This window comes from Theobroma cacao, chromosome 10 (genome assembly GCF_053813885.1).
Source record: "Theobroma cacao isolate CCN51 chromosome 10, ASM5381388v1, whole genome shotgun sequence".
Taxonomy (NCBI): Eukaryota; Viridiplantae; Streptophyta; class Magnoliopsida; order Malvales; family Malvaceae; genus Theobroma; species Theobroma cacao.
This window is the reverse complement of record NC_142648.1, coordinates 184,017-211,047: the sequence shown is the minus strand read 5'-3', so window position 1 is coordinate 211,047 and position 27,031 is coordinate 184,017. Positions and strand designations below refer to the sequence as shown.

At 38.9% G+C, this 27,031-nt stretch overlaps 5 protein-coding genes and 1 long non-coding RNA gene across 10 annotated transcripts; 4 read left to right on the top strand and 2 right to left on the bottom strand.

Moving 5' to 3' along the window:
- Window positions 1-264: 264 nt before the first annotated feature.
- CKX6 (cytokinin oxidase/dehydrogenase 6) lies at window positions 265-2,916 on the top strand. The gene is made up of 5 exons (XM_007008695.3): window positions 265-1,045; window positions 1,364-1,491; window positions 1,589-1,849; window positions 1,931-2,193; window positions 2,281-2,916. The coding sequence occupies exons 1-5, from the start codon at window positions 427-429 to the stop codon at window positions 2,600-2,602; spliced, it is 1,593 nt and encodes a 530-aa protein (XP_007008757.2). The 5' UTR covers window positions 265-426; the 3' UTR covers window positions 2,603-2,916.
- A 4,666-nt stretch (window positions 2,917-7,582) lies between these two features.
- On the bottom strand, window positions 7,583-9,807 carry LOC18585728 (transcription factor bHLH91-like). 3 transcript variants are annotated; one of them, XM_007008694.3, is made up of 4 exons: window positions 9,451-9,807; window positions 8,551-9,349; window positions 7,981-8,400; window positions 7,583-7,883 (listed from the first exon to the last, which is right to left on the bottom strand). In XM_007008694.3, the coding sequence occupies exons 2-4, from the start codon at window positions 9,313-9,315 to the stop codon at window positions 7,776-7,778; spliced, it is 1,293 nt and encodes a 430-aa protein (XP_007008756.3). In that variant the 5' UTR covers window positions 9,316-9,349; window positions 9,451-9,807; the 3' UTR covers window positions 7,583-7,775. The 3 variants fall into 3 exon arrangements, with proteins under 3 accessions (XP_007008756.3, XP_007008755.3, XP_088666763.1); XM_007008693.3 differs by having other exon boundaries at window positions 9,516-9,807; XM_088810637.1 differs by lacking the exon at window positions 9,451-9,807 and having other exon boundaries at window positions 8,551-9,372.
- A 2,684-nt stretch (window positions 9,808-12,491) lies between these two features.
- LOC18585727 (putative glycerol-3-phosphate dehydrogenase [NAD(+)] 1, cytosolic) lies at window positions 12,492-15,939 on the top strand. 2 transcript variants are annotated; one of them, XM_018129094.2, is made up of 6 exons: window positions 12,492-12,677; window positions 12,765-14,076; window positions 14,161-14,382; window positions 14,789-15,036; window positions 15,189-15,328; window positions 15,544-15,939. In XM_018129094.2, exons 2-6 carry the CDS (start codon window positions 13,416-13,418, stop codon window positions 15,668-15,670), a joined length of 1,398 nt encoding a protein of 465 aa, XP_017984583.2. In that variant the 5' UTR covers window positions 12,492-12,677; window positions 12,765-13,415; the 3' UTR covers window positions 15,671-15,939. The 2 variants fall into 2 exon arrangements, with proteins under 2 accessions (XP_017984583.2, XP_007008754.2); XM_007008692.3 differs by having other exon boundaries at window positions 12,492-14,076.
- A 226-nt stretch (window positions 15,940-16,165) lies between these two features.
- LOC18585726 (uncharacterized) lies at window positions 16,166-17,786 on the top strand. The gene is made up of 3 exons (XM_007008690.3): window positions 16,166-16,370; window positions 16,476-16,778; window positions 17,500-17,786. The coding sequence occupies exons 1-3, from the start codon at window positions 16,243-16,245 to the stop codon at window positions 17,585-17,587; spliced, it is 519 nt and encodes a 172-aa protein (XP_007008752.2). The 5' UTR covers window positions 16,166-16,242; the 3' UTR covers window positions 17,588-17,786.
- A 197-nt stretch (window positions 17,787-17,983) lies between these two features.
- LOC18585725 (calcium-transporting ATPase 4, plasma membrane-type-like) lies at window positions 17,984-26,633 on the bottom strand. 2 transcript variants are annotated; one of them, XM_018129091.2, is made up of 8 exons: window positions 25,301-26,633; window positions 24,982-25,163; window positions 21,888-21,942; window positions 19,852-21,794; window positions 19,413-19,571; window positions 19,130-19,301; window positions 18,707-19,005; window positions 17,984-18,533 (listed from the first exon to the last, which is right to left on the bottom strand). In XM_018129091.2, exons 1-8 carry the CDS (start codon window positions 25,356-25,358, stop codon window positions 18,219-18,221), a joined length of 3,183 nt encoding a protein of 1,060 aa, XP_017984580.2. In that variant the 5' UTR covers window positions 25,359-26,633; the 3' UTR covers window positions 17,984-18,218. The 2 variants fall into 2 exon arrangements, with proteins under 2 accessions (XP_017984580.2, XP_088666851.1); XM_088810725.1 differs by having other exon boundaries at window positions 24,982-25,157.
- Window positions 25,040-25,461, top strand: LOC148760203 (uncharacterized). The gene is made up of 2 exons (XR_016028894.1): window positions 25,040-25,143; window positions 25,231-25,461. It is a non-coding gene; the product is annotated as an uncharacterized LOC148760203 (long non-coding RNA).
- Window positions 26,634-27,031: the final 398 nt, after the last annotated feature.

The window sequence follows — 27,031 nt, the reverse complement described above, 5'->3', positions numbered from 1 at the left end:
TAATCAGAAAAAATTTTGGGAACATGTTTGTCTTTGGTGGAAAAGGTGGGATTGTGGTTGCAACTGTTTGAAAAAGTGCAAAGATTTGTGAAAATCTTTCTTTCTTGTAACTTTTTCTCTTCAACTTGGCTTATGTGTGATGGCTTCTCTTATAAACAAAAGAGCCCAAAAAGGACAACTGAAAGAAAATCCTAAAACTCTCCCACCCAAGAAGGCGGTCTTCATACGGATTCTAACAACTGAAGATAGGTTGACTCGGCCACCCAAACCTTCCTCTTTAAATTCCCCCCCTCACTTCTTCGCTTCCTTGGCTCTTCTACACCTCTCCTCTTGCTTTTGCCTTTGCTTTTGCACATAAATAGGAGACTCCAAGTCTTTCGTTCTCGATTCCCTCCAAAAAAAAAACACATACGAAACGAAGATACCATGAGCTACACACTAGTTAGCTTTCCCAGAAAAACGAACATGCTTTTCTTAAGAAGCTTCATGATCTTATTCCTCAGCTGCATAACCATTAAAATCAACCTCTGCTTTCCCAGCATTCCTTCTTCACTAAAAACACTTTCCATTGATGGACATTTCAAATTTGAAGAAGTTGACCATGCAGCAAAAGATTTTGGCAATAGATACAGGTTCCTTCCGTTGGCAGTGCTACACCCCAAGTCTGTTTCTGGTATTGCCACCACGGTGAAGCATATTTGGCAGATGGGTCCTCGTTCAGAACTCACAGTTGCAGCTAGAGGCCATGGCCACTCACTTCAGGGCCAGGCACAAGCCCACCGAGGAGTTGTGATCAACATGGAATCACTCCAAGGCCCTAAAATGCAGGTTCACTCTGGGAAATTCCCCTATGTGGATGTTTCTGGTGGTGAGTTATGGATAAATATCCTGCGTGAAAGCCTAAGGCATGGGCTAGCACCAAAATCTTGGACAGACTACCTACATTTAACGGTTGGCGGTACTCTGTCCAATGCTGGGATCAGTGGACAAGCATTTCGTCATGGACCGCAGATCAGCAATGTTCACCAACTGGAAGTTGTTACAGGTTTGTTAAAGTAAAATTCAAGGACAATCATATGCTGACAAAATTCAGCATTAATGAGACCAGCATCCATGATATACATAAGAGTGACACTTAGGCAACTTATCAGAACAGTAACTTTATATTTGTCTTGTCTGATTTAAAAATTCATTCGAAACTGAAATTTTAGGGGGTTGGTAGGTTCTTCCATAATGCATGTTGTAACTTCACCCATGTTCCGTAAAACATGCTTAGACAATTGGTTATCAATCATTCTAGAGGAAAAACAAAGAAGTAACGTCATGGTATATAAACTGATGTATGGACTGTACTTGAGTGCAGGGAAAGGAGAGGTGGTGAATTGCTCAGAGAAGCAGAACAGCGACCTCTTTTACAGTGTTCTTGGAGGACTCGGTCAGTTTGGCATCATAACACGGGCAAGAATATCCCTGGAACCAGCACCTGAAATGGTAAACATGGCAATCATTAAGCTGGAAGACAATTTCCAAAATGTCTTTGCTTTAGTTAGAAAGTACACTTCTTTTGACAATTCTCCCTCTTGAACAGGTGAAATGGATTAGAGTGCTGTACACCGATTTTGCCACATTTGCCAGGGACCAAGAGAAGCTAATTTCTGGGGAGAGCACGTTTGACTATATTGAAGGATTTGTGATAATAAACAGGACTGGTCTCTTGAATAACTGGAGATCATCCTTCAATCCACAAGACCCAGTACAAGCCAGCCAATTCAAGTCGGATGGAAGAACACTCTTCTGTCTAGAATTAGCAAAGTACTTCAACCCAGAAGAAATGGCTGTAGTGAATCAGGTAAAGCCACTCTTCCAACCATCAGTTGGAAACAAATAAAAAGATAAAAGGGGCACTTATTCATCTCCTTTCACTGTGCAGGAAATTAAGAATTCACTATCTCAGTTGAACCATATTCCATCAACACTTTTCATGTCGGAAGTTCCATACATCGAGTTTTTAGACAGGGTTCACATTTCCGAGATCAAACTCAGGTCAAAAGGCTTGTGGGAAGTTCCACATCCATGGCTCAATCTTCTTGTACCCAGAAGTAAAGTCCACAGCTTTGCTCAAGAAGTCTTTGGCAATATCCTGACGGATACAAGCAATGGCCCCATCCTCATCTACCCCGTTAACAAGTCAAAGTAAAAATTTCACCCGAAATGAGTAATTCATCTCTTAAGATTCATGAGTATCTTAGATTAATGGAGTATTATTAATCTTGATTACAGGTGGGACAATAGAACCTCTGCTGTTATACCAGAAGAAGATGTCTTCTATTTAGTGGCATTCCTTTCTTCCGCAGTACCTTCCTCGACAGGAACTGATGGCTTAGACCACATCTTAATTCAGAACAAAAGAATATTAGAATTTTGTGAGATAGCTCGTCTTGGGGTCAAGCAATACCTTCCCCACTATTCTACACAGGGAGAATGGCAAGCCCATTATGGCCCACAGTGGGAACTTTTCGTCCAGAGAAAATCCACTTACGACCCTTTGGCATTGCTTGCTCCTGGCCAAAGAATATTTCAAAAGCCAATAGCTTACTCGTGATAGCATCCATGTAATATATAGTAACTTTTTTTTTTCTTAAAGAAAAAAAAGATGCATTGCAGCATGCAGGGAAATGTTTTAGCAGCATATACTGTAAATTGATACTACTCAGGTCCAGGTGCCTCTTAAATATTGTAATGTACAATGAGGAGGCTTAAGTCTAGTTGAAAATTTTTTTTCAACCAAAAAGGTCAACAATATCATATGTTCAGTATTGGCTAGAGTTGTAAAGGCACTGGACAAAAATCAGTGCCCTAAAGGGATTATGTAAATACTGAATTTGCCTGTTAACTGCTAATTATTTTCTCTACAAATTCCAATTGCTGTAACAGTTTCAATACAAAATTTCCACAATGAAGGGAACACCAGATTTAGATCAGGGTGGAGAGAAAAAAAGGCTTTCAGATTAATGGTTTCTGATTTCCTATTAAACAAAGTCAAGTAAAATACTAAATTTAACATGGACATACCTCCAAACAGGGAAACATTGCACCTGCTGCAGCATCTAACTTGCTTTCATTGGTACCATTCCATGCCAAACTGTACTGTGATGAATGCACAAAGGTAATTTGTTTCTGGTTCAGCATCAACAAGTATCAAATCATGGCATAAAGCCATTTGCAAGCAGCTAGGTTCTGAAGCCTGAATTGAGGCTAGACCATCAGAGCCTGCAGCCTTTCTTTTCCCAAGCTGGGATGCTATAATCTGGTGCATTCTCCGCTGTTCTTCTACCTTCTATGCCAAGTTTCACAGTCTTTTGAGCAGGTAGCCCTGTCAAAAAGTAAATGTCTTATTTTACTTTAGTCTATTACACGCTCTTATAATTCCTTACAGTAAGCAATCAAGGAAAAAGATGTCTAAAGTGAAGCAAGGCATAGAATTAGGACAATATACAAAGTGGAGAAGACATAAAGATTATCAGAATGGAAGATTCCCTAAAAATTCATGCTTTCTCCTTGTCTTCAATAGAACATGCAAGCGTCTCATGGAGTATTCTGATTTGTTTGATCTTCATTTCTCTGAAATTATGACAAGCTCTACCTGAATGGCTTTTACTCTTGGGAAAAACTTGATAATGATCACTTCCTTTATCCTTAGGGATCAACTGACAATTATGAGTCTAAATGGATCTTTTCGGTTTTATCAAACTTTATCAATTTCACATCAGCCAAAAAACGAAAAGATGTGTGGATAAAGTGGCTAAAAAGGAGAATATTTTGCTGTTTAGGAGATTCTGGCATCTGTATGTCAGAGACATCGTGGCAATGGTTGCCACAGTTGATTCTCTATTCAATCACTCCACTGTACATTGTTTAAGTGAAAAGTTTAGTGACAAACATGGCCGCCTCTATGAATTTTTAAAATGCAATGGTTCAGAATATCTGCCTCCATTTCTGAAACCACTCAATAATACCAGAGACACTGCGAACACAACAGTGACAACATAATTAAGCAAAGCTCCAGCTTCCCATGGAACATTAAGGTCCGTTGGAGGAGAATATTCGAAAGAAAAGGGACTAATTACAAAGGATATGCATGTGACTGGAGCCGGTAGATATAAAGAAAGACTTTAAGTCATTCCCACTGCAATTGATGCCATATTACCGTTCAGAAAGTAGAGAAAGTCCTTTTCAAACCCACGAAATGAAAGAAGTAGTAGAGAAATTAGTCCAAAGAATTTAGGATGTATTAAGGTTTCCATCATGCCAAAAATGTACATTTACTGGCATGGCACTCAACCCATAAATCGGTGACTTTATGAGCCAATTAGTGTGAATTTATAAACTTTCAAACTAGAGAGATATCAAGTAAGCATAGCTTAGAATATAATTATCCTGCATAAAGATGCTGCTGACTCTGATATTGCTTTTCTTGTGACAGTCCCGCTTCTGGAAAATCTAGTTTGAAGGGGAAAAAGAATCATTTACAATCAAAATCACTGCGATCAAACATTTCGTTAGTGCTAGATTGACGACTACAGCAGTGATAAGTGATAACCATGGAACTGGAAATACAACTCATGATGAGATTCTAAGACACAAAAAGTAAGTCTAGTTGTCACAACTTGATCAGAACCAAAGAATTAGGTCAAGGAGTAAAGATTGCTCCATGAAGGACATGTCACAATCAGGTAGTCAATGGAATGTGAGCGGGTAGAGCGATGAGCATAGCATGTAAAAGTTTGTCTATACACAGACAGTTGTGTATAGTCCAGCTTCCAATGATTATCAATAGGATGATACCTTACATTCAGATTTAAATTTATCGACAACTAAATGCAGTGTCACACTGTGTATTTCGTCATAAGAAGCTTCATGCAGTAATCACAAATTCATAGAATTATCAAAGATGCAACTAGTGCATTCATCAGCCTATTATAATTGAACTGTTAATCACACTTCTCCAAAAGTGAAAAGATTTATGATAGCACATGAAGGCAACACTGTAATACTTGATAAACTCATTGACAGTTATGTAGAAGTAACCATGTGCAGACACACATAATCAGAGATAGAGAGAGATAGATCCTACATACATCTTTTTTCTTTTTTTTTTGAATGGCAAGTGATCCTACATACATCTTGACAACCTTTATTGTAAACTAACTAAAAGTTGAGCCTGGTTCATTAACAATTCCCACCAAGCCGAAAATTCCAAGTCTTCAGTTAAACAGGCAATAATGAGGCCATACTTATAGGAGGAAAAAATTTGTCAAACAAAGTTTGGCACTTATAGAACTTCTCTTCATGGGAGAATTTTGATTTATATATGAAGATTGTAACCTATACAAGCAGCCAATAATTATCTGATGCTGCCATATTTGTTTGAGTCATTGTTCACACCAAAATTAGGTGTACAACTTTTGATCAGAAGATCAGGCAAGGCAGAAGATTTGAAAGATGCTTTTCTTGGAAGACAATGACAGCAATTCTATGTCACTTTACTCAAACTATCAACATTTATTTACCCCCTTTAAGAGGGTTCAGGTCCAAGGTTCGATTCCCACAGCCGCCGCACCCCCCCCCCCCCCCCCCCCTGCCTCCTCTGCCCTTGGAATCTTCCTATGTACGACCAAATAGTCAAAAGGAAAGCTAAATCCATCAAGGTTCACTGTCCAAACTGAGGCCAATCACATAAATGGGCTTTTCATTTGGTTCATGCCCAGGATGCGGGGTTTCTAATGTGTTATGAAGAAACAAAACAAATCACCCTCCTTGAAACTAAAAAAAAAAAGGAAAATATGAAAAGAAGAATAGAAGAAAGAAATAAGGACATCGCTTAATACAGTAAATCCTAGGATTTTAACTAGCATGTATTGACTGCTGAACACAAAAGCCATAGACAGGAATGGTGTATACAAAATGCTCAAGAATCAACTTCATTGATTGGTATATGATATATGTTATAACAGCCAGAAAAATAGTTTAAAATATAGTATGTAGCAATGCAACCTAGCTCTACAGAACATAGTCCTGTACATGAATCTGCATAGCAGAATTATTTGATTCAAGAAATCATAGGTAAAAACTGCAAAAATCAGCTTAAACAACACAAATGAACATGGTAAAGAAAGATCTCTAAGTATCTCCAGAGATTAGATTTTAGGTAAGACAATAGAGAAAAGAATTCATTTTGCTAAGGAGACTAGTTTGGCAAAAAGCCCCGTTGCATTGAACACTGAATTCAACGACAAGAACACATTGGTTGATGACTAAAGTCTATGCTTGTCAAGCAAAGATCCTTTAATTTTTAGTTGAGAAATACTTTGATCAAGATATTGTTTAGGCAAAAGGAAGGATATACTGAACTCACTACAATCAATGCAGCTCATATTAATGACAATGTAAGAAGCAATGGTGTATGAAAAGAAAGATTGTAAAGCATGTCTTTACTTTCACCACAACTATGGTAATTATGAGACCATCTACTTCAAACAAAAGCAGGATTTACTCACCCGTTTACCTCAAAGAAATTTGGAGAAACGCTTGCTTCAAACCTTTTCCATCTCTCCATTACTTCCTTCTGCAGGAATGAAATTTATGTCAAGACAATAATTGATCAACTGAATATTCCTTGTGGACCAAGTAACATCATATGGCAAAGTGATCAAGCTTGAGTTACCATAACCTTGTAACCAAGATGTTCCCACAAGAAGTAACAAAAAACACTCTCTGTTTGAGTCCACCACAGCTTGTAATGGTTCTTTTCATGGTTAACCAACTTCGAAATTGATACCGCTCATGCAAGTAAAATGGTCAAAGTCAAAATCAGTCAAATTTAGCAAATTTGTTTGTGTACATCACTGATTGAACATCCCTCACTTTTACAACTGCTTGCTTACAGAGATTAGATGACACACTTGAAATTTGAAATATATGAACTCGATCGAAGTCATCCTTGCCCTTTGGAATTTACCAGCCTTGACTTAATTTTCTATTCAAATTTCTCCATTTTTTAAACACTACTTTATGGGTGTTACCAGGAAAAATCTATACTTCAACGAGAAGAACATCCCAATGAAGGAAAAATCATGGTGTGTCTGTTAATTTTCTGTTTTATTTCTCACTTAGTTTCCTACGCAAAGTTTAAATCAATAATAGCAAAAAACCTACTTGAAACACTACGATTCAAGAACCAGATTCTCCATAAAGGCCAGCCGGTGGAAAATGACCAACCATTTTCAGAAAAATAACAAAGAATCGTACAACAGCACATCAGAAAGGTTCTTATCAAACTGCAACAGAAATGTCATTCTACACTGCCAATAGTGCATCAAAAATGTGAAAGACCTCTTTTGTTATTTGGTTTGACAACCATAGGCTGCGAAAATTCAGTGAAGAATACTAAACAAAACTACACTGGAGACGACCTGCTATTTGTTTTGACAGCCGCACACCAAAAACAGATAAGTCAGAGAAGAAAGATAGACGAAGAAAGCTAGGTGAATCAAAGTTTCGCTGGTTGCAAAGAAGATATATATGGAGGAAGGGAAACCAAGCAATAGCGAAAACAAAACCACATCCACTGCATCTATATCAATGCTAATGAAAATAAAGTAGTATCAGCAAATCCTTAATAGTACTATTCAAAGTAATGTATGATAACCCAACAACTGAAGTCTGTTCATTCCCATTGAGAAACAAACATATGAAACTTTTCCATCGTTGCCAAACTAGAGACAAGTGCTACTGGTTGGTGGAGCAGCTGCATACTGTCTATCCACGCCCTCGATGAGCTTGTTTGCTATGGCACTAGCATAAACAGAAGAGCCTTCGTATATCTGCATCCATGGAATCATGATCATCCGATCAAAGATATACTCAAACATACACATGCTGGATAAAACAATGTAAATAAATGAGTTAAGGAAAATTTACCTTGGTGTTGAAGAGAAAGCTGTAATAGTCACCAACGTGGCCACCAGCAACATGGTGGAGATCCAACTGAAGCTCGTCGAGGAGTCTGGACACAAACAGCAAGCAGTTGATCTTCTTTCTTTGAACAAGTTTGATGGTAACTTCATCATCAATAATGCGTACATCAACCTCAGTATCCTTAGACTTCCTCTGAAGCCAAGAGCTCCTCAAGGAAGAATTATAGCATTGGTCTGGATCCCCTAGAGGCTTGCACTCAACATCCCCGGCATCAGCAGCACTACCAGCATCTTCAGTCTTAAGCCTCTTGCTCCTTCCTTGGCCACATCTCTTTTTCTCCACCAGTAACTTAAGCTCATTAACTGTTCTAACAAGCTCTTTGATGTAGTTTATGGCATCCCCCACTATAGATGCTCTATCGGTCTTGGTTGCAGCCGATTAAAATGTGTTTCCCCACCACCAAAGAAATATAATAACACCAAAAGGATGAACTTTTTTAGTGCTTGTCATTAAAGAAAGAAACTGTTTTAATGTTGTGAAAAAAGAAAGAGAGTGATAAACTGGTTAGTGTACCTTGGATGGGTTAGGGACCATATTCCTCAAAGCCTTGTACTTGTCATTAAGATGAACTCTCCTTTCCCTCTCGGTAGCAAAGTGTTTGGTGGTTTTGCCAGCTCTATTTCTGCCTTTGCCATGGCCAGCCATAGAGATGCCCCTATTGAACTCAAGAATCCCATTGTCCCCATCATGATAAAGTCCCCCGCCCCCACTGGCCTCTCTGTCATCAGCCGGCAAGGTGTAGCCATGGGGCAGAGATTGCAGCAACTCCCTGAAAACAGGAGGCTGAGGAGGCAGGTTGAGATGGAAAAGTGGGTCATATACAACAGAGGAGGCAGGTGCGCTTTCAAAGGAAATGGAGGAATTGGGAAGAAAAGAGCATCTGGGTAAATGGAAAAGGTTGAGAAGGTCAGGCGTTGCAGGGTAAGCAGCTTCTGGGGATGAAGAAGATGGCACCATATTGAAACTTTGTTGGTCAGCATCCCAATTGGACTGATCATAGGAAAGCTCCTGAGTTAGTTGTGGAATCAACAGGGTAGTGTTGTTATTGTTGGTGGTGTTGTTATCAAGCATGTAGTGTTGTTGGATTTCCATTTCCACGGCAGCAGCGGCGGCGGAGGCATCTTCATGCTGGTGATTATTGTAAGAAGAGAGATTGAGATTGTCTTCCAAACTGTTTTGGCTGTTGGTGGAGATGCCCCCGGCCAGTCCCCCCATGAGTGCCTGGCAATCCGTCATGGAGTTGGGATCAAAGCAACCACTGTCCTCGTACACTTTCATTCTCTTTTTCTCCTCTTTCTCTCCCTCTCTTTCCCTTTTCACATAAGCAAAACAAAACCAGCATTAGCATATAGTAATAATAGTATTCTTATATTTAAAGAGTAAAAAGAAGAAGAAGAAGAATAAAACTTGTACTAGTTCATTGGGAAACAATGAGATGAGACCCTTTTTGCGCAATTCCGGAGGGAAGCATGATTTACCTTTGGCAGAAGAGACAGATATGAAAAAGGGTAGAATTTGGTTCAAACTTCAAACTCTTTTGAGTTTTGATTTGAGAGAGGAAATTTGGTTGTTTAAGATTTTAGTAGTATTTTGTTTGGAGCCTGCCAGATTGCCTAGTCTACCTACATATCATGTGGTATTTATAATACTACTCACTATGATTATAGACATGTTGTGATTATTCTACTAATTTAGGCTAGAACTGGGTAATTACACCCCTTAAACTCGTACTCTAGATGATAAGAACAGAGCTGAGAAAGTTGAGGAATGGGGAGCATCCTTTCCTTGATGATTGATTGATTGATTAGTTCTTATTACCTGTCTTAGGAAGAAAATGTTGAGTTTTAGTACTTAAATGTCCAATCCAAGGTGGCATCGACCCCTTTGGGAAGGTTGTTACTTGGTACTCAGATTCCCATCAATGGGGCCCTTACATGATCTCCGTATTCTGATTTCTGAAAAGACTGTCCCGCGTGATTTTGCACCCTCCTGCGTCCCGCCTGCCTGCCTCAGACCCTTTTCCCACAGCCCCCCCCTTCTGTTTTCTTTCCTTAGCCACAAAAAGGGAAAAGTGATCAATCAGTATCAAGTCAGCAACTGATTCTAGGTCTTATCTATGAACCAGTACTCTACCTGTCTACCATACCAGAGTTTGACCATCAATTTTACATTAAACATTAAGGATTACTTGCAACAGTTTGATCAACACCAACATTTTTACAATCCATCGGCATGGTGTTGTGGTGTCTGATGTCCACCTTACAACCTGCTGGTTCCTCCATTTTATGTTGTAGAGTCATTACATCGACAGAACCCCATACTTAAATAATTTTCATTTAGAAACATAAATTGGATATGGTTTTCCCCTATCCTGTCAGGTTTCCTTTCTACATACGAGTGCATGCAAGGAAAGCAAGCAAGAGGATGAGATGGCTAGCTTTGTAATTTGGAGACTCACGCGATTTGTGGTTATTTTGCAGGGACAGAAAAAGTTTGTTAGTTTAGGTGGGAATGGGATGGGGAGATGGAGGTGGGGATGGAAAGCTGTAATTTTTTTTTTCTTTTTTCTTTTCCAATTTTATTAATTTTACGAGAGAAAGTGTGGGGCCCCCACCTCCCTCCAAAAGTAATTCTCCATGCAAACTGCTCGCCCCAACTAACCACCCCCCCCCCATCACTTGGATTTCTTTCCATCCTTTATTCTCTCTCTCTTCAATCGATACTTAATACTATTATTAATCTCCTAATTAAAATCAAATAAACAAGTCGAGCATATACTCGACCTTCTTCCCTTTTGCAAGTCATGGAAAGTTTGTGCCAACATTTTCAATACATTTATCGAAGAAAGGATAACGTTAAATATATATTATCCTTTTTAACTTTATATACCACTTTCAACCTTATTATTAGTATATTATCCATCAAAATTTAGACTTTGTCTATTGCCCATACTTAACACATCAAATTATACTTAATACTACTTTCGATATAATAAAAAACGAATTTTTCTTACAGAATAGAATTCGATCAAGATTAACCGTAATTTGATATGAGATGAGATGAGATAGTCATTCAATTGAGATAGAATCTTGAAGTTTTATTAAGATTTCATGTTTCCCATATACTTTCATTTCATTGATTGATACAAGGTTAGCTCTTAATTATAAATTGCAAGCAACAGTTTCTCAACAACTCCTGAACTAACTGGGAAATAACATTAATTAAGAACCCGACGACAAGTATCTATGGAATTAGTTGTTATGAAGGAAACAAGCAGAAGAGAGAATGGATCCATAGCCTTAAATCTCATGCCTCCAATGAAAAACTTGTTCTAGGTTTAGTCAATTTTCAATTGCGTAATGGTAGCAATTTCTCCTCGGAAGTTAAGTTGGAAAAGAAAGCAAGAAACCATTGATAAATGGATTCAAACATAACATAAGCTCTCATCATCAACAAATATTCAAATCCTGCAAAAGGAAAACGTCCATATAGACTTGAGAGGTTTCGTGTCAGTTAACAAAAACTTGGTAATAGTTTCATGGATCCCCGTTGCTTATTATAATTAACTAGTTTTCTAACGTCCCGAAAATTGCACTCCAATACGCATATTTGTGGCCTTTGTCCTACAAGCTGGGAGATATGAGTTAAATCCCTTTCTGTAGGCATCAAACCAGACAGTTTCTAGGATTCAACCTACTTGTGCTAGCTGCCATAACCTCACCTTTCTTCTTTCTCCAACCAAATAATTTGTTGCATGGAAGCAATCTCAAACCGTATAACAGTTTGCGTCCTCAACAAGGGCCAAGGGATGTATCCTTGGGCTGATTCCAGCTTTGGTTAAATTTAACAGGACCTGGATGGATTCCTGGAAGCTGCCTGAACTTGGGCTTGTCATTTAGCCCAATTCTACGTCTAAACCCAATGTAAATCCCGACCAAAAAAACCCAAATCCCAAACTTAAAGATGGGCATGTGTGACATAAGCAAGAGGCGTGCAAATACAAATTGTATCAAAAAACCAAACTCAACAGAAGTGAGTTTGGTTTTTTTAATTCGATTAATTCGGTTTTTTAAATATTTTAATTAAGATAATTCAGTTATTAAAGTTAATTCAGTTTAGTTTCAGTTAAAATTTTAATCAAACTTGAATAATAATATAATAAAATTTTCGTATAAAAAATAAATCATTTATTGTTATTTTTATTTAAATTTTTTAATTATTTATTATTTATATAAATATTCATTTTATTTATTTTGATTGTTTATTATTATTTTTAATATTTTTATAATATTAATTTATAAAAAAATATAATATAAATAAATATATAAAATAATTTTTTAAATTAAATTTCCAAAAAACCAAACTAAATTAACCGAATTAATTCAATTAATTATAAAATTCAGTTAAACATGAATTCGATTACCAGATATCTATAACCGAATTATCCAAAATAACCATTTGCTCCACCGTAACATCAGCAACAGCTCCTTCCAGACAGCATCTTAACATAAAGGACCTGAACTGAGCTGAGTTGAGCTGCCACCGCATCTCATGTAACCGCGGTATCTTGTGTTTCTTGAAGCTAACGCCTTTTCTTAGTGCATCTTCTTCTCTTCTGCAATAAAGACTTCCCACTTCTGGTAAATCTTCTCTCTCTTAAACACAACACAACTCTTTGACTAGGCTGAGGCTCCCACTCAAAGTTGTTCATTTCCATTTTCTTTCAGCTGATCAATCTCTTTCTTGAGTACCCGTTTTGTATTTCCTCAGCATCGTGTTTGAAAGGTTTGAGCTTTTTCGCCACATTTTTTATTTGTATAAACTGGCCAAGAAAAAAGTCCAAATTGGTGTTACCGCGTTGAAGAAGCCGACAGAAATCGGGCTTATCACTTTCCCTTCTCTTTCTTTTTGTTGGCTACTTCTTGTTTGGTAAGGAGTAGATAGCCAAAGTACCTATTTTGACTGAGTTTTCAAAGTCCGCTCTTGCCATTGCTGGATAGAATATGAGTTGGGTTCTTGATTATTGATGCTGATGGAATAAAGATCCCCAAATATCCCATCTGGTGAAACCCTTCTAGAATTTTATGTTATGCTGTAGAATTAGAAACTTCTTTTGGGGTCAAACGGGCCTAAAGATTTCAGATTGTATTGTTGTTGATTAGTTGGTTTTGGTTTTGGTTTGGTGTCGTCGAGTTGGCAGCTTGGCATGCTGGTTTCAGTTTCTGTGGTTTCTTGGAAGATAAAACGCTTACAAAAAGCATAGGCGCTTGGTCTCAACTTGTATAATTTGGTTCAATATCACAGGTCTGGTCCTAGAATTCTTGAATTTTAAGCTTTGAATATTTTCAGTTACAACTGACCTCAATCAAGAAAGAAAGATGGTAGGAACTACCGAAGCAACGGGCCAAAATGTCCATGCAAATGGCTTGATTCATAACTCCAATGGTTCTTTAGAAGAGAAGCTTGACGAGCTTCGGCATCTCATGGGCAAAGCAGAAGGCGATCCGCTAAGAATTGTTGGTGTTGGGGCAGGTGCTTGGGGTAGTGTATTCACTGCTTTGTTGCAGGATAGTTATGGTCACCTAAGAGATAAGGTTCTGATAAGAATATGGAGGAGACCTGGAAGGGCAGTTGATAGGGCCACAGCTGAGCACTTATTCGAAGTGATCAATTCAAGGGAGGATGTCTTGAGGAGACTGATTAGGCGGTGTGCGTACTTGAAGTATGTAGAGGCAAGATTAGGTGATCGGACTCTGTATGCAGATGAGATTTTGAAAGATGGCTTCTGCTTGAATATGATTGACACTCCGCTTTGCCCTTTAAAGGTTGTTACTAACTTGCAGGAAGCTGTGTGGGATGCTGATGTTGTGATTAATGGCTTGCCATCAACGGAAACTCACCAGGTGTTTGAGGAAATTAGAAGGTATTGGAAAGAGAGAATAACAGTGCCCGTAATCATATCCCTGGCAAAGGGTGTAGAAGCTGAGTTGGGGCCTCAGCCTCGCATAATAACTCCTACCCAGATGATCAATCGAGCTAGTAAGCCACATTAACTGTTTGAACCTATTTGCTGAGTTCACAATGAAGTTCATATTAATATGAATCTTGCTCCTTTTCTTGCAGCTGGAATCCCTATAGAGAACATTCTCTATCTTGGAGGACCAAATATCGCTTCAGAGATTTATAATAAAGAATATGCTAATGCTCGAATTTGTGGGGCTGAAAAGTGGAGGAAAGCATTGGCAAAGTTTTTAAGGCAGCCCCACTTTATTGTGTGGGACAACGGTGATCTTGTTACTCATGAAGTTATGGGCGGTTTGAAGAATGTCTATGCCATTGGAGCTGGTAAGATTTAGTTTATTGCAAGTATGCTAAGACTTGGGCATCACAGAATAAGTTGTTAGGAGATATTAGTTTAAAGATTAGGAATAACCCTGGAACGAGGTAATTCTGCAATTCGTGTTAATGTATGATCAAAACATGATCTATTCACCCAAAAAAAAAATAAAGAGAAAAACAAAGGTGTTGAGCCAATGGCCTACTTTCCTTATGTAGCAGTTAGCATGGTGATTCTAGACTTGTTTCGATCTTTAAGTAGTAGATATTACTGGATTCCCTGTATTACATAATCTCCAAGATGTTAAAGGTTTACACATTATTTCCATGAATATCTCTTGACGAACAAGTCAGGATGCTAAACGCTAAGTTGAAATTCAAATCTGTATATTTAACCTCCAATATGTTTCCACAGGAATGGTAGCAGCTCTAACCAATGAGAGTGCCACCAGCAAATCAGTATACTTTGCACACTGTACATCTGAGATGATTTTTATCACTCATCTCTTGGCAGAAGAGCCAGAAAAACTTGCTGGGCCTTTGTTGGCTGACACTTACGTAACCCTGTTGAAAGGTCGTAATGCATGGTATGGGCAACAGTTGGCCAAAGGGGCACTGAGCCTTGAAATGGGTGATAGCATCAAGGGGAAGGGGATGATTCAGGTATGAACTTTTCTGTTCCGAGTATTGAATTTGAATAAACAGTTTTTGGTTGATTTAGCAAGAGTTGAGTCAATAGTTGTCTGACTGAATGCAGCCTATCTGATCCTGACTTTTAATTCCTTTTATGAATATTAATCTCATTATTTTGGCAGGGTGTCTCTGCTGTGAAAGCCTTTTATGAGCTGCTTAGTCAGTTCAGCCTGAGTGTCTTACACCCTGAAGAAAACAAACATGTAGCTCCAGTGGAGCTTTGCCCCATTTTGAGGATGCTATATAAGATACTCATCACGAGGTATTCAATCTCTTTTCCGCCGGTGGCTAAATGATGTTTTTATTATCCCATAAAGCACCCCCCTCTCTCTCTTTCAGATGTGCACAGACCATGCTCAAACTAGAGTTTTAACCAGATATATGTTGGTTGAACTATATTGTAAATGCACCATAGTCTAGATTTTTCATTGTTTCAGAAGTGTAAGCTGATGCCTCCTCTTTAATTTCAATGTTCAGGGAGTTTCCATTACAAGCCATCCTAGAAGCATTAAGGGATGAAACCATGTATGACCCAAAAGATCGTATCGAGATAGCACAAACTCACGTGTTCTACAGACCATCACTTCTTGGTCAGCAGCCATGATAAAAGATGTACCAGTTTCCTTACAGTAATTCTCGGCAGATGTAAATTTGATAAAGAAGTCCATAGTCTAGGTGCTATAGTTTAAGGAAGCGCTGCAGTGGAGGTGAATAACTAGACCAGTCAAGGCAAATGTCATGACCTTTGTCAGAGTGTGTTCTTTCAATTCCTTCATTTGTTTTTTCCTTTTGTTTTGTGTCATCCATTTGTAATAGCTGGTTCTTAATGTCAATGAACTCAAGTTCGGGTTTAAGAATGAATTTTGTTGGAAAGTGTCGGTAGCAGCAATACGTAACATGCCATTTGCCATTCCTATTGATCAACAAAGGCTTAAAGAGAAGAACAAAGTGAAAATGGATTTAAGATCAAATTCATCATTGATAAAAAATGCTTAGCATGTCTTCTGTTAATAGAAGTACACCAAAGAGTCACTGCCAAAGCCAAATGGACTTAGAACGACATCGTATGGTGGGAAATTTCTTTTGTATTAAGCTTTTAATCGTCGAAAGCGCTGTGCTTTGGGGGCAGTCGTTTCCCTGCGCCAGCGGTGGATAATTTAGCAAGAAAAGAGCGAGATGTCTCTGGTAGACTACGCATCCTCTTCAGACGACGACGTTTCAGACTCCGAACGTGAACCACCACAACAACGCCATGAGCCACCGCCACCTCCACTCCCGCGAGCCCCTTCCCCCCCTAAAACTCAGTGAGCATAACATTCATTGATTGGTCTTTCAAAATTTCAATTTTTTTTTTCAAATTTTTCACAACTTTTGAAGGTGGTTGATTTAATTTGCAATGGAATTTGCAGGGCATCAGGGTCGTCGGCGGATCAAAAGCCCGAAACTTTTGAGAGTCTTCCAGATGCTTCGATGCTCTTGAACTCTCCGACGGTTTCATTGGTGAGCGGCAACGACCATGCATCTGTGGTAGCGGCGGCGATGGCGGAAAGTGCGTCGCGTAAGAGAGACTCGAAGGGGATGATGGGGTTGGGTTCCGGTGGTGGTGCAGCAGCGGCACCAAGGGCTAAACTTCCTAGAGCTACCTTACCTCATTCCAAGAGCGTTCCTGATACGGAAGGTGGCCTCCTTGTTCCTCCTCAGCTCAAAGGAAGGTCGCAATACTACCCTTTTACTTATTTCCTTTCTAACATTTCAAAGCTGCTATTTTTGCTGGGGCCTTAAGCTTCTTGTTTAAAAGACTCAGTTGAAATTGTGTGCAAACGCATCATCTACTTGATTTTAGTACAACTTTGGGTAGCGTTTGATGATTTAGCTACCCTCGAACATATAATTTTCTGCTCAATAGAGCAGCTAATTGTTCAGAATTAGTACTTTGCCATTGCTGAAGATTTAAGCCATGAATCAAGTGCATCTTTTTTTCACTTTGAACAACTCAAGTGACACAACTTTAATCTTAGGTCCCTAGAAGTTAAATTATTTTACTTTGCTTGCGGAAAGGTCTTTATTCACAGGCTTACAGCATCACTGAAAAAATAGTGATGAATTCTTACTAGCCAAATCTTGATTATGTTTCTATGAAGGTCTTCATCACAAGAATTTGAAAATTTTACAGCTTTGCTCTTATGTCTCAAGAAGCAAATCATTTGTGCTTTTCCAAGTGAAAGAGGTTTTTCTTATGCTGGAGAACTCTGACATACTATTCACCATTTATATGACCTAAAGTTCCTTGCACCCCATGTGGAGTAGTTTAATATCTGAACTTTCTTGCTGAATCATCCATGTGCTGTCTACGTTTGATGTGCTATGTTGAATATCATTCTTTTGTACTGGAGAAAGTTTGTTGTTACTGATTCATGGTTCAATTTTTGGCAGGAGTAATGTGGTCACAGAAGATATCAGCAAGCTATTTGTCAGCAGACAGGCTGTTGCACAGCCTAGAGGACCTGAAAATCAGTCGTAGTTCATTTCCTCTTGAAATTGTTGCTTTGTACAAGCCCAAAACAGATCAACAACTTGAGGATTTTGATTCTCTAGAAATGTAAAGAATAATTTTGCACATGCTTGGATACTCTAGTTTGGCTGAAGGCATGCAGACGCAGTGGGTTCATGTATTCCTCTTGCAGAATTCATTGATGAAAGTGGCTAATTATTCAAATTAACTTTAGCTTTTATGATAAGAGTTTTTAGGACAAATTGACAACTTATGGAAATGACAGTTTGAGTGCATTGCCTCTCCCACTTGATTTCAGGTGCGTGTATGATTTCTTATCAATGCATCGTTTTGATGACAGCTACTGTAACTTATTGTGTTTACCGTCAAACAAGTTTGCTACAGAATTTAACTTGCATTCTAGCATTTTGTATTGGGATTTATTAGGGTAAGATTTCAAGATTAAGGTTACGAAGAGATTGTTGTTGACTTGCTGCAAAAAAAGGCTGTCAAGTCGGTTTAAAATTTGCAAAAGAATAAAGAATCATAAGAATTTCTCTACAATGAAAGAATTTTGTTTTGCCTATATGTTACGACCATCGTTTTGAATTGATTTCCTCGAGTCAGAACCTGTATTGGCAGTTCTAACGACCTGGATCATTCATGCCATATCTGGACCATTCGGGAGTGGTTCGTAGCCGTCATGGTTCGTGGTTGTGGCAGCTTCCTTGCCTTTCTCAACGGGAATGCATTTGAGGATAACAGCAACGATTAGGCTTCCTGCTCCAAGTAAGATGCTGACCAGCCATAAGTCCCAGCTCAGTGGCACAGTGTTTGCAAAAGTACCCAACAATTCGACTATTATGCTTTGGGAAGCCACTGTAGAGACCACCACCATAATGAATAGCCAACTATCAAAGATGCCTCGGATAACATTTACCTTCTCCATATCCCTGCTATTGATTTCATTGAACACCTGAAACAATAAAAACAAAGTGATAAAAATCAGAGTTGAACAACTAACATATGCCTTCTCCAGCCATCAAAAAGCAAAGGTCTTGTCTTCTTTTGGGAAGATAACCAGAGGACTTTTTGAAACTACATTATAAAAAGTGAAGAAAAGGGTAAGTAAAGATCAAGGCGCAGCACCTGGCAAAATACGAAGGTATTGAAGATGACTGTGTTCAAAGTAGCAGTAGCATCTGAACCAGAAAGCTGCAAAAGCCGTTTCCCATCAAACTTGAGAATTGCAAGTACAATCAATTGATAAATGCTCTGGCCGATGATATTCCTCCACATGATCCTGGTGATGAAAGCTACATCCCTTCCAATAGGAGGTCTTTTCATCAGGCCCTCATGAGGAGGTTCTGTAGCCAATGCCAACGCACCGAGAGTGTCCATGATCATGTTCACCCACAGCAGCTGAACAGCCGTGAGAGGAGCAGAACCTGAAATATTGCTTCTCAAAGAACATTAGTCATCTGCATTATCTAAAGACAGGCTTAAGCTGAAACCAAGAAACATATTTGCTACAGATGTTTTTAAAAGGTTAGCATTTGTAGATGAAAGTACCTGAGACGCATGCAGAAATGAAATTGAGCATGAGAGCGACAATGTTAACTGTAAGCTGGAACTGTACAAACTTTTGGATATTGATATAAACTGCACGCCCCCATCTGGCAACATTCTGAATAGTCGTGAAGTTATCATCCATTATGATAACATCGGCATTTTCTTTTGCAACCTGAAGGTGGTAATGAAGAAAGATGCTTAGGTAAAAATATAAGAGAAACTTGCTAAGCGGACTTGGAAACGCTTAATTGTCGCAAATACTAAGCTGAGAATGACAACAAACCTCTGTTCCGGCTATTCCCATAGCAAGTCCAATGTCAGCCTCATGCAAAGCAGGTGCATCGTTTGTCCCATCGCCAGTCACTGCCACGACTTCTTTAAACTCCTTCCTCAAGTAGGTTACTAGCTTGTGCTTATCCAAGGGCGATGATCGGGCCATAACCTGCATATGTTTCAAGCATATTATGAGGACTTTACACAGGCTACTTTGGTTCTGTTTTCAGCTCCAGACATATTTCTGAAATGCATGACTAAGAAATAATTTTCCGATCTTTTTTAGTAAAAACTGCGTTTGAAGCACCAATTGTTCTTAGAAAAACAGAACAATTTTCTGGTAAGCAGAAAAAAGAAAGTAGATGTTGCAACTGAGACACATCTTGGTTGAGAGGAGAAAAGGTTTTCATAACAAAAAAAAACCCAAATTCTTAAAGCAATAGCAGGACCTGCAGTTTTGGTAGTGTCTCCTCCATCTGCTGTGGACTCATGTCACGAAAATCGGGCCCTTCAATTGCCAAACCATCATCTGTCAAAATTCCACATTCTCTTGCTATAGCTTTAGCGGTATTAATGTTGTCTCCGGTGACCATCCGCACAGTAATCCCAGCAGCTAAACAAGTTTTCACTGCTTCCTTGACCCCTGGACGCACAGGATCCTTAATTCCAACCACAGCTATCAGTGTATAGCTATCTTCAGGAACGCTATCTACTTTAGAAGTGTCCTTTACATCCTTGAAAGCCAAGCATAGAGTTCTTAGGGCTTCACAGGCGAAGCCATTAATCACATCAGTGATGCACTTCTTCTGTTCTCCGGATAGAGGCTCAGCCTTCCCATCAGCATTGATTATCTTATTGCAAGATTTTAAAATTATTTCTGATGCACCTTTGCAAAATGCTCTGTGCCCACCACCATTAGATAGGGAGACAAGGACGGACATCTTTTTCTTCTCTGAATTGAAGGGCTCAACTTTCAGAATTTCAGATTCCTTCCTATGGATTTTGAAGGCACCCCCCAAAAGCAAACCAAACTCTAATATTGCTGTCTCTGTTGGAGAACCTAATATGTTATTCTTTCCATCTTTTCCTTTGACTACTTCTGCGCCAGTATTTTGAAATATGGACTGCAAAAGTATGTTGAATACTTCTCCAGTGATTGAGGACTGCAAAACTTCCTCACTTTGGTTGCCTTCAATTTTTATTGTTCGTCCACAAGTCCAAATTTTATTGACAGCCATATGATTAGTAGTCAGAGTCCCCGTCTTATCAGTGCAAATGGTAGTAGCTGATCCCATTGTCTCACATGCAGAGAGATGTCTAACAAGAGCTTTATTACTCATTAACTTTTTCATCGCAAATGCAAGACTTAGTGTTACTGCCAGTGGTAACCCTTCCGGAACTGCAACTACAATTATAGTAACTGCAGTGGCAAAGAAATTCATGAGTATCAGAGCGTCGCTCACAGACCAGTCTGTGATCTCACCATGGAGTGCCTTTGTCACAACAAACCTTATGGTCAGAACCAAAAATGTCAAGACAGCAAAACCCAAACCAATCTTTCCAATAACGGTGGCAACTCCATTGAGCTTCACCTGTAGAGGTGTTTCATCTTCTCCACCTTCACTTAGAGTAACCATTATTCTTCCCCATTCAGTCCTCATACCAACTGTAGTCACCAACATTTTGGCGGAGCCATCTTGGACTTTTGCCCCGGCGAGAAGAAAAGGCCTCTGTTGAGTAACATTAACAGGCTCACTCTCACCTGACAAGCTTGATTCATCAATTGATAAGCTGAAACCAGATATAAGAACACCATCTGCTGGAACTTGATCTCCAATTGAAAGATGAACAATATCCCCAACCACCAAATCATAGATAGAAATCTTCTGCCTGCATCCATCTCTGGTGACCTGAACAACTATGTTTTTCTTCTCTTTATCCAAGTCATTGAATTGCAAGGACTGCTTGTAATCACTTATGGCCGTGACCAATACCACCAGGAAAATGCAGAGTACAATTCCTATCCCATCATACATACCTGCAGGCCACCCTTCAGTAGCAATTCCAACACCAATAGAAACAGCAGCACATACCATGAGAATAATCAAAGTCAAGTCATGCAGGGCTTCCCATACAAACATCCAAAAGGATCTAGCAGGTTTCTCAGCAAATTGGTTGTAGCCATATATTTTTTGCCTGAGTGGAATATTAGTTGGAACAACACCGTCGGTCAGAGATACAGAGACTTTTTTTGCTAAGCCTTCAACTCCTCCATGATCTTCGAAGCTCTTTATGTCATGGGAGTGAACAACGAATGCTAGCTCATCAGCTCCAATGCCAAAACCAGCTTGCCTGACATCTTCCGGAAGCTTGTACTGGACTCGCTTGCCAGCTGTTCTAATCGCCAGATATAGAGTTAGATGATTGAAAGGGGAAAAGAATAATTTAGATTGATGAGGAGATCATCATCTAGTTGAGATCATACCATCAATGAAATGCAATGCCGCTTTTTGCACGTAAAGAGCTACTCTTAACTTTTCCTGGCAAAACATGATGAAAGTATAATAAGTGCAGAAATATCTTGGAAAACCAAATGTACACTATTTGGGGAAAGGCAGAAGCGTCCAGAATATATGGACTAGTACTATTTAGGGAATAGCACAGGCCTTCAAATTTTAATGCTGGCGAGATTAATTTTATGCTGGTAAACTTGGGGACACGATCACTGATCACAAGGTCAAAGTCTACCAGGCAGATTATCCTGTATTAAGAATCAGATTATAACATTTTAACCACGAACACAGCTTCAATAGGAACTGCAGATTGCGTTCCCTGGTCTTTTGTATAGTTATTTAGGTGAACTTTTGAAGGAGATTTTGGGCTGTTATTCTCATGATCAGAGAGTGATAGCCATGAATTTTCCTTTTTATTTCCAGAGGTGAGGCTTTTTACTTCTCTCTGGTTTCGATATATCATGAAGTTTCAAAAAAAAAAAAAAGGACCTGCAGATCGCATGCTATCCAAGCCAAGAAACATACAAAAAAGCTGCCATAGCCGTAAACCATCATGATTTTAACTAGATTTCTAACATCCCACACAGATTATGTCATTTAAGACATTAATCTAGCTCTAATATTAAGCAAGATGCAATGCATGCGATGATGAGCGTTAGTTGACTCAAAGTACACTTTTCTCATAAAAAAGGGGAATAACCACACAAGACCTTTCATAAAAAAGGGAAAATATACAGCTGCATGAAGCAAAAATGACGAAGTGCACTGTTAAACCAGAGAGAACAGTGAAAATGTTTGCTTGCTGCCTCCACCAGAACATACTCAACACACACTGACAGGGATTTGACTCTATAGTCATCACCATTGGCCCTGTTGTATCCAACAATCCACCTTATAAACAGATATCTTTGTACCTCAAAATTCAGAACAGTAATTTGAAACCAAATTACTTACAATTAGGCTAAAGCTTGGCGCTTAGAGTTTCACAACTGATCAAGTTAAGACTTCAATGAGCAGTTAAAGAATCATCTATTCCCTTGAGTCATTTTGGCTGAGCAATATGATGATTTCATCATTTAACAAACAGTTTGCTTTTTTAGTTTAGTATCTGTTTCAGTTGGTAATTTTTCCACAGTACCAAACAAAATCAATATGAGTCAACCATTGTTGGAGTAAAGACAATGATTATATTAAATTTTTATAAAGCATGGTACTTAACATTTTGACCAACATTGATTGTTACAGGACATTAAAAAAAAGAAGACTATGATTGCATCTACCATTCGACAAACCAGAAAAGACAAGAGTGTATCTAACTAACTTCGGCTGAGTGGATTGTCCCATCTGGTAATGGATATTTGGGAGTGATGTTCCCTTGTTTGCTACTAAGGATATATAGCTGAAGAGATTCTAAAGGAAATTTGTAATGTGGTGAGGATTCTTGTCAAGAAAGTAATAATAACTCCCTTGCTTTATCCAGGTACATATGCACCACTTCTTCTTCTGATAGAAAAGAAGCCTGACTTGTTATTGCTAACTTAAACTTTAAATTCTGTGGAATTTTAGCTCATTTTGGGAGGAATAAACCTAACAAATAAAAAACAGTCAATTTGATTAGCTCACGCCTTCACTAAACAGTATAGAATATAAGTCAATGATTCTCAATACTACAAACATACAACACACAAATGGAATATCATCTTTACCCTTTCAACTTTCTTTTCTTTCAACGCTTTCACCATGTACCAAAAGGAGTCAAATGAACAACTTCTAAAATACTCCAAAAGGTCATTTTAGCAGTAATTGTTTAAGTTTTGTTTACATTTGGACCATGCAAACCCACCCCCTCACTCAGGTCCATTAGTGCTGGCTCTTGAGAATAATCAGACATGACTCAGACAATGCCTTTTTTACGACAAACAGTTTGTAAATTGAAAAAGATTAGCTAGTTGCATCTATTGGGAGAAAATGTGGCTGAAAAGGGCTCCAACCTTTTTGACCCGTAGAGTAAAATTGTATGGAAGAAACTTCTTTTGGTTTGAAACAGATAACAGAAGACACTGATTCCGATGCCTAGGAAAGTTCCCATTGTTCTCCAACTGCCAACTACCGAATCAGATGCCAGCTCAAAGCAAGAACTAAAGTTCAAGCAGCCGTCAATGAACGGACTTTGTTTTATTTTCTGCGTACGTAGTTGATATGATTTGTACGCGGTTTCGACATTTCCAACGAGGAGGCCGACCTCGGAAAACATGCCAAATGACCGCCTCATCAGGGATAAATTGTAGAACTGTACTGTTTGCTTCATATATTACGCAATAAATTAGTTTGTATTAAGTCGAGGTAGACGACGACGACTACCTTTCTAGCCTGCCAGCCTGCGCTTTGTTTGTTTCGTGCAAATCAATATGAACCAATTGAGACGATAGAGTGAACCACATGCGTCTCAGTCAGGGACATCATGGTAGGGTGCAAACAAACAGTAACATTTGTTGCTTGTACTTGAAGGCATTGACTAGTCTAATTAAAAAGGTCAAGAAACTATATATGATTAAGAGACCTACATACGCAGCTAGTTAGCTCATATTCAAATGATCAAAATCCTATTGTACGCCGGCGATCTTACGTTCAAATTGTTTGTTCAACGACGTTTGCGAAAAGGGTTGGGACTTTTAATTTATGCGAGAAAAACACAAGTCCTCTTTGACCTGCAACTTGAAAAAGGGCAGCTAGCTAGGATGGTTTCATACGAACCCCCTTACGATCCGGCAATGCGAGAGGCATGCCTCAATTCAACACGAAAATTGCCAACCAAAGCTAACTAGCTCATCCATTTGATCGTGGAGGATTAACAATCAAGAAACAAAAGCAATATACAATTATTACTACAAAAACAACAAATTAATTAAGCCAATTATATATGTATATATATATATATATATATATATATATATTGCTTTTGTTTGAAATTAAAATGGTAGTAGGTAAAATATCATTCAAAAAGAAATAGTATGAATCATCAAGTGATGAAGATATAAACGGGGAAAAGAGAAAATGAAAAAGAACCTGGAGGTTTATGCGCTTGCGGTCAGCTTCAGCACGTTTAGCAAGATCAGCAACCATGCGAAACCTGCGGCGAGGGTTCTTGACCACAGAAACTGCACGTCTCCATCTCCTCAGAGCTTCTTCCGATGGCCTTTTGTGTTCGACAGCGAAGTTCTTTCTCAAGTAATCCTCCATATCTGTAACTGATGAATATGATGGACAGCGTTAGATTTCTATCTCAAATCTGAGAAACTTAATTTGCATGCGCAGCGCAGGAGATGAAGGAGGGCTACGTTTCCATGGATTAATGAATTGTTTTGAAGAAAGGTTCAAACCCTACCGTGATTGGCGGGAACAAGGAACTGAGAGAGTTTATCTATGTTTAACGTGCTGCTCATACGTTGTTGCTCAACATGTGTCAGATTGAAACCCTTTCTTTTTATATGTGATGAAACTTACCAAGTTCCAACTACATAATAAGAGACATGTCCTAAACTTCAACATCTCTTTTTATAATTTCGATTGTGTAAAAGGTAGACTTATCTCGTTCTATAATTAAATTATGGAACAGTTGTTTGCATTTTCAATTATCATGGTCAGAATCTACTCCGGCGAATAAAGAGAAAAAGGAGTTGAATTAGGAGCAGCCCGCGTTTCCATGGATCACAAGAACAATATAAAACAAAAGGATAGCAGCCCAACTGGCGTGCTAGCTAGCCTCATCAAACTTGACTGGATCAAATATTCTTTGATAAAGGTGAAGATTGGGGCTGGGCTTCTTCAGAGAATTGGGCTGGAACTTGGTTTTATATCTATTCAAAGCTTTTGGGCTTTAATTAATACGTAAATCCGCCACATCCAAGTTCTGCTTCAACCATTTCTGCTTAACAAAAGTTAATCGTCATTTTGGCATCCCCTCCTCTTGTTTCCTTCTCATCAAAACTATCCAAGGTTTGAAGTTTCAAGTCAGTGATTTGAGCTGACAGAAGTAAGCAAAATTCGCACATGAATATCGTGTCTTGCTTTTTGTTTCTAGAGTAGAATTCCTGGAACCAAGCCGCCACAAAACCTGTTCATGTTTTAGAAAAGATGGTAATCATCAATCCCCTCTAATCATTGATCATTGTCAAGAAACGTAAGCAATTGTAACTCTAATAAGGAATAAAAATATATTAGTGGGCAACCGGTATGATTAACAAGTCTTGGGCACCGCGAGTTGGACTTGGACTTTTGATGATCTCTTTGGTTTATGAAAATGATTACAACATAAACCACTAAGAACAACTTTCCTAGATACCAAACAAGTATCCGCCTTTCAGGAAAGGAAAGGAACCTGCCCAGCAAGGACTAACCCTCTAACCCTCTCTACGTGTCATGTTAAAGAACATGACGGCTTGTACTTATCCGGTTATCCCCTTTGCCACTAGCCACTTGCCAGCCTGTTTTATCTTTATCTTATCTTTTCCTTTTCTTTTTTTTTTTAACTGGTACAAACTTTCTTTCCTAGCTATTGATTACAGACTTCAAGGCCACAGTGAAAAGTAGACAAAACACCCCGAAAGAGAAATATAAAGAAAAATCTTTTAGTAACACTTTGACAGTGTTACAGACAGTCGCAGAAAGAAAGCCACACAGAACCCAAAAGATTCCCGGACGTAGTGCAGTGCAACCGTGCACTTTTGTCATACGTGTGGCATCACATCTTACTCTTACTTTAAGATCTAAGGGAGTGACCTTCCCTGCCAACAAGAAGCCTTAAGAGAGAGAGAAAGTGAAAGCAAGGGACGGAGCTATGCTATGCTATGCAGCAAGGGCAGAGAAAAAAAAGGCAGCTTCAATCACTCACATGGGTGGGTGCTGGTGGGGAGGACCCACTTACAACCTGGCACTTTGATAAATACACATACTAGTAAAACAAGAGTAGGACCCACTCCTCGTGTCAGCCACCCATGTGATGTTGTGTCTTTGTGGCCCTTCCCGTTTCACCTCAATGAGTGGCCAGATCTTAACTCTAATAAAAGCCATTGCATGACCCCACCCCCTTGAATAATGCTTCCCTATTGCAGTCTAA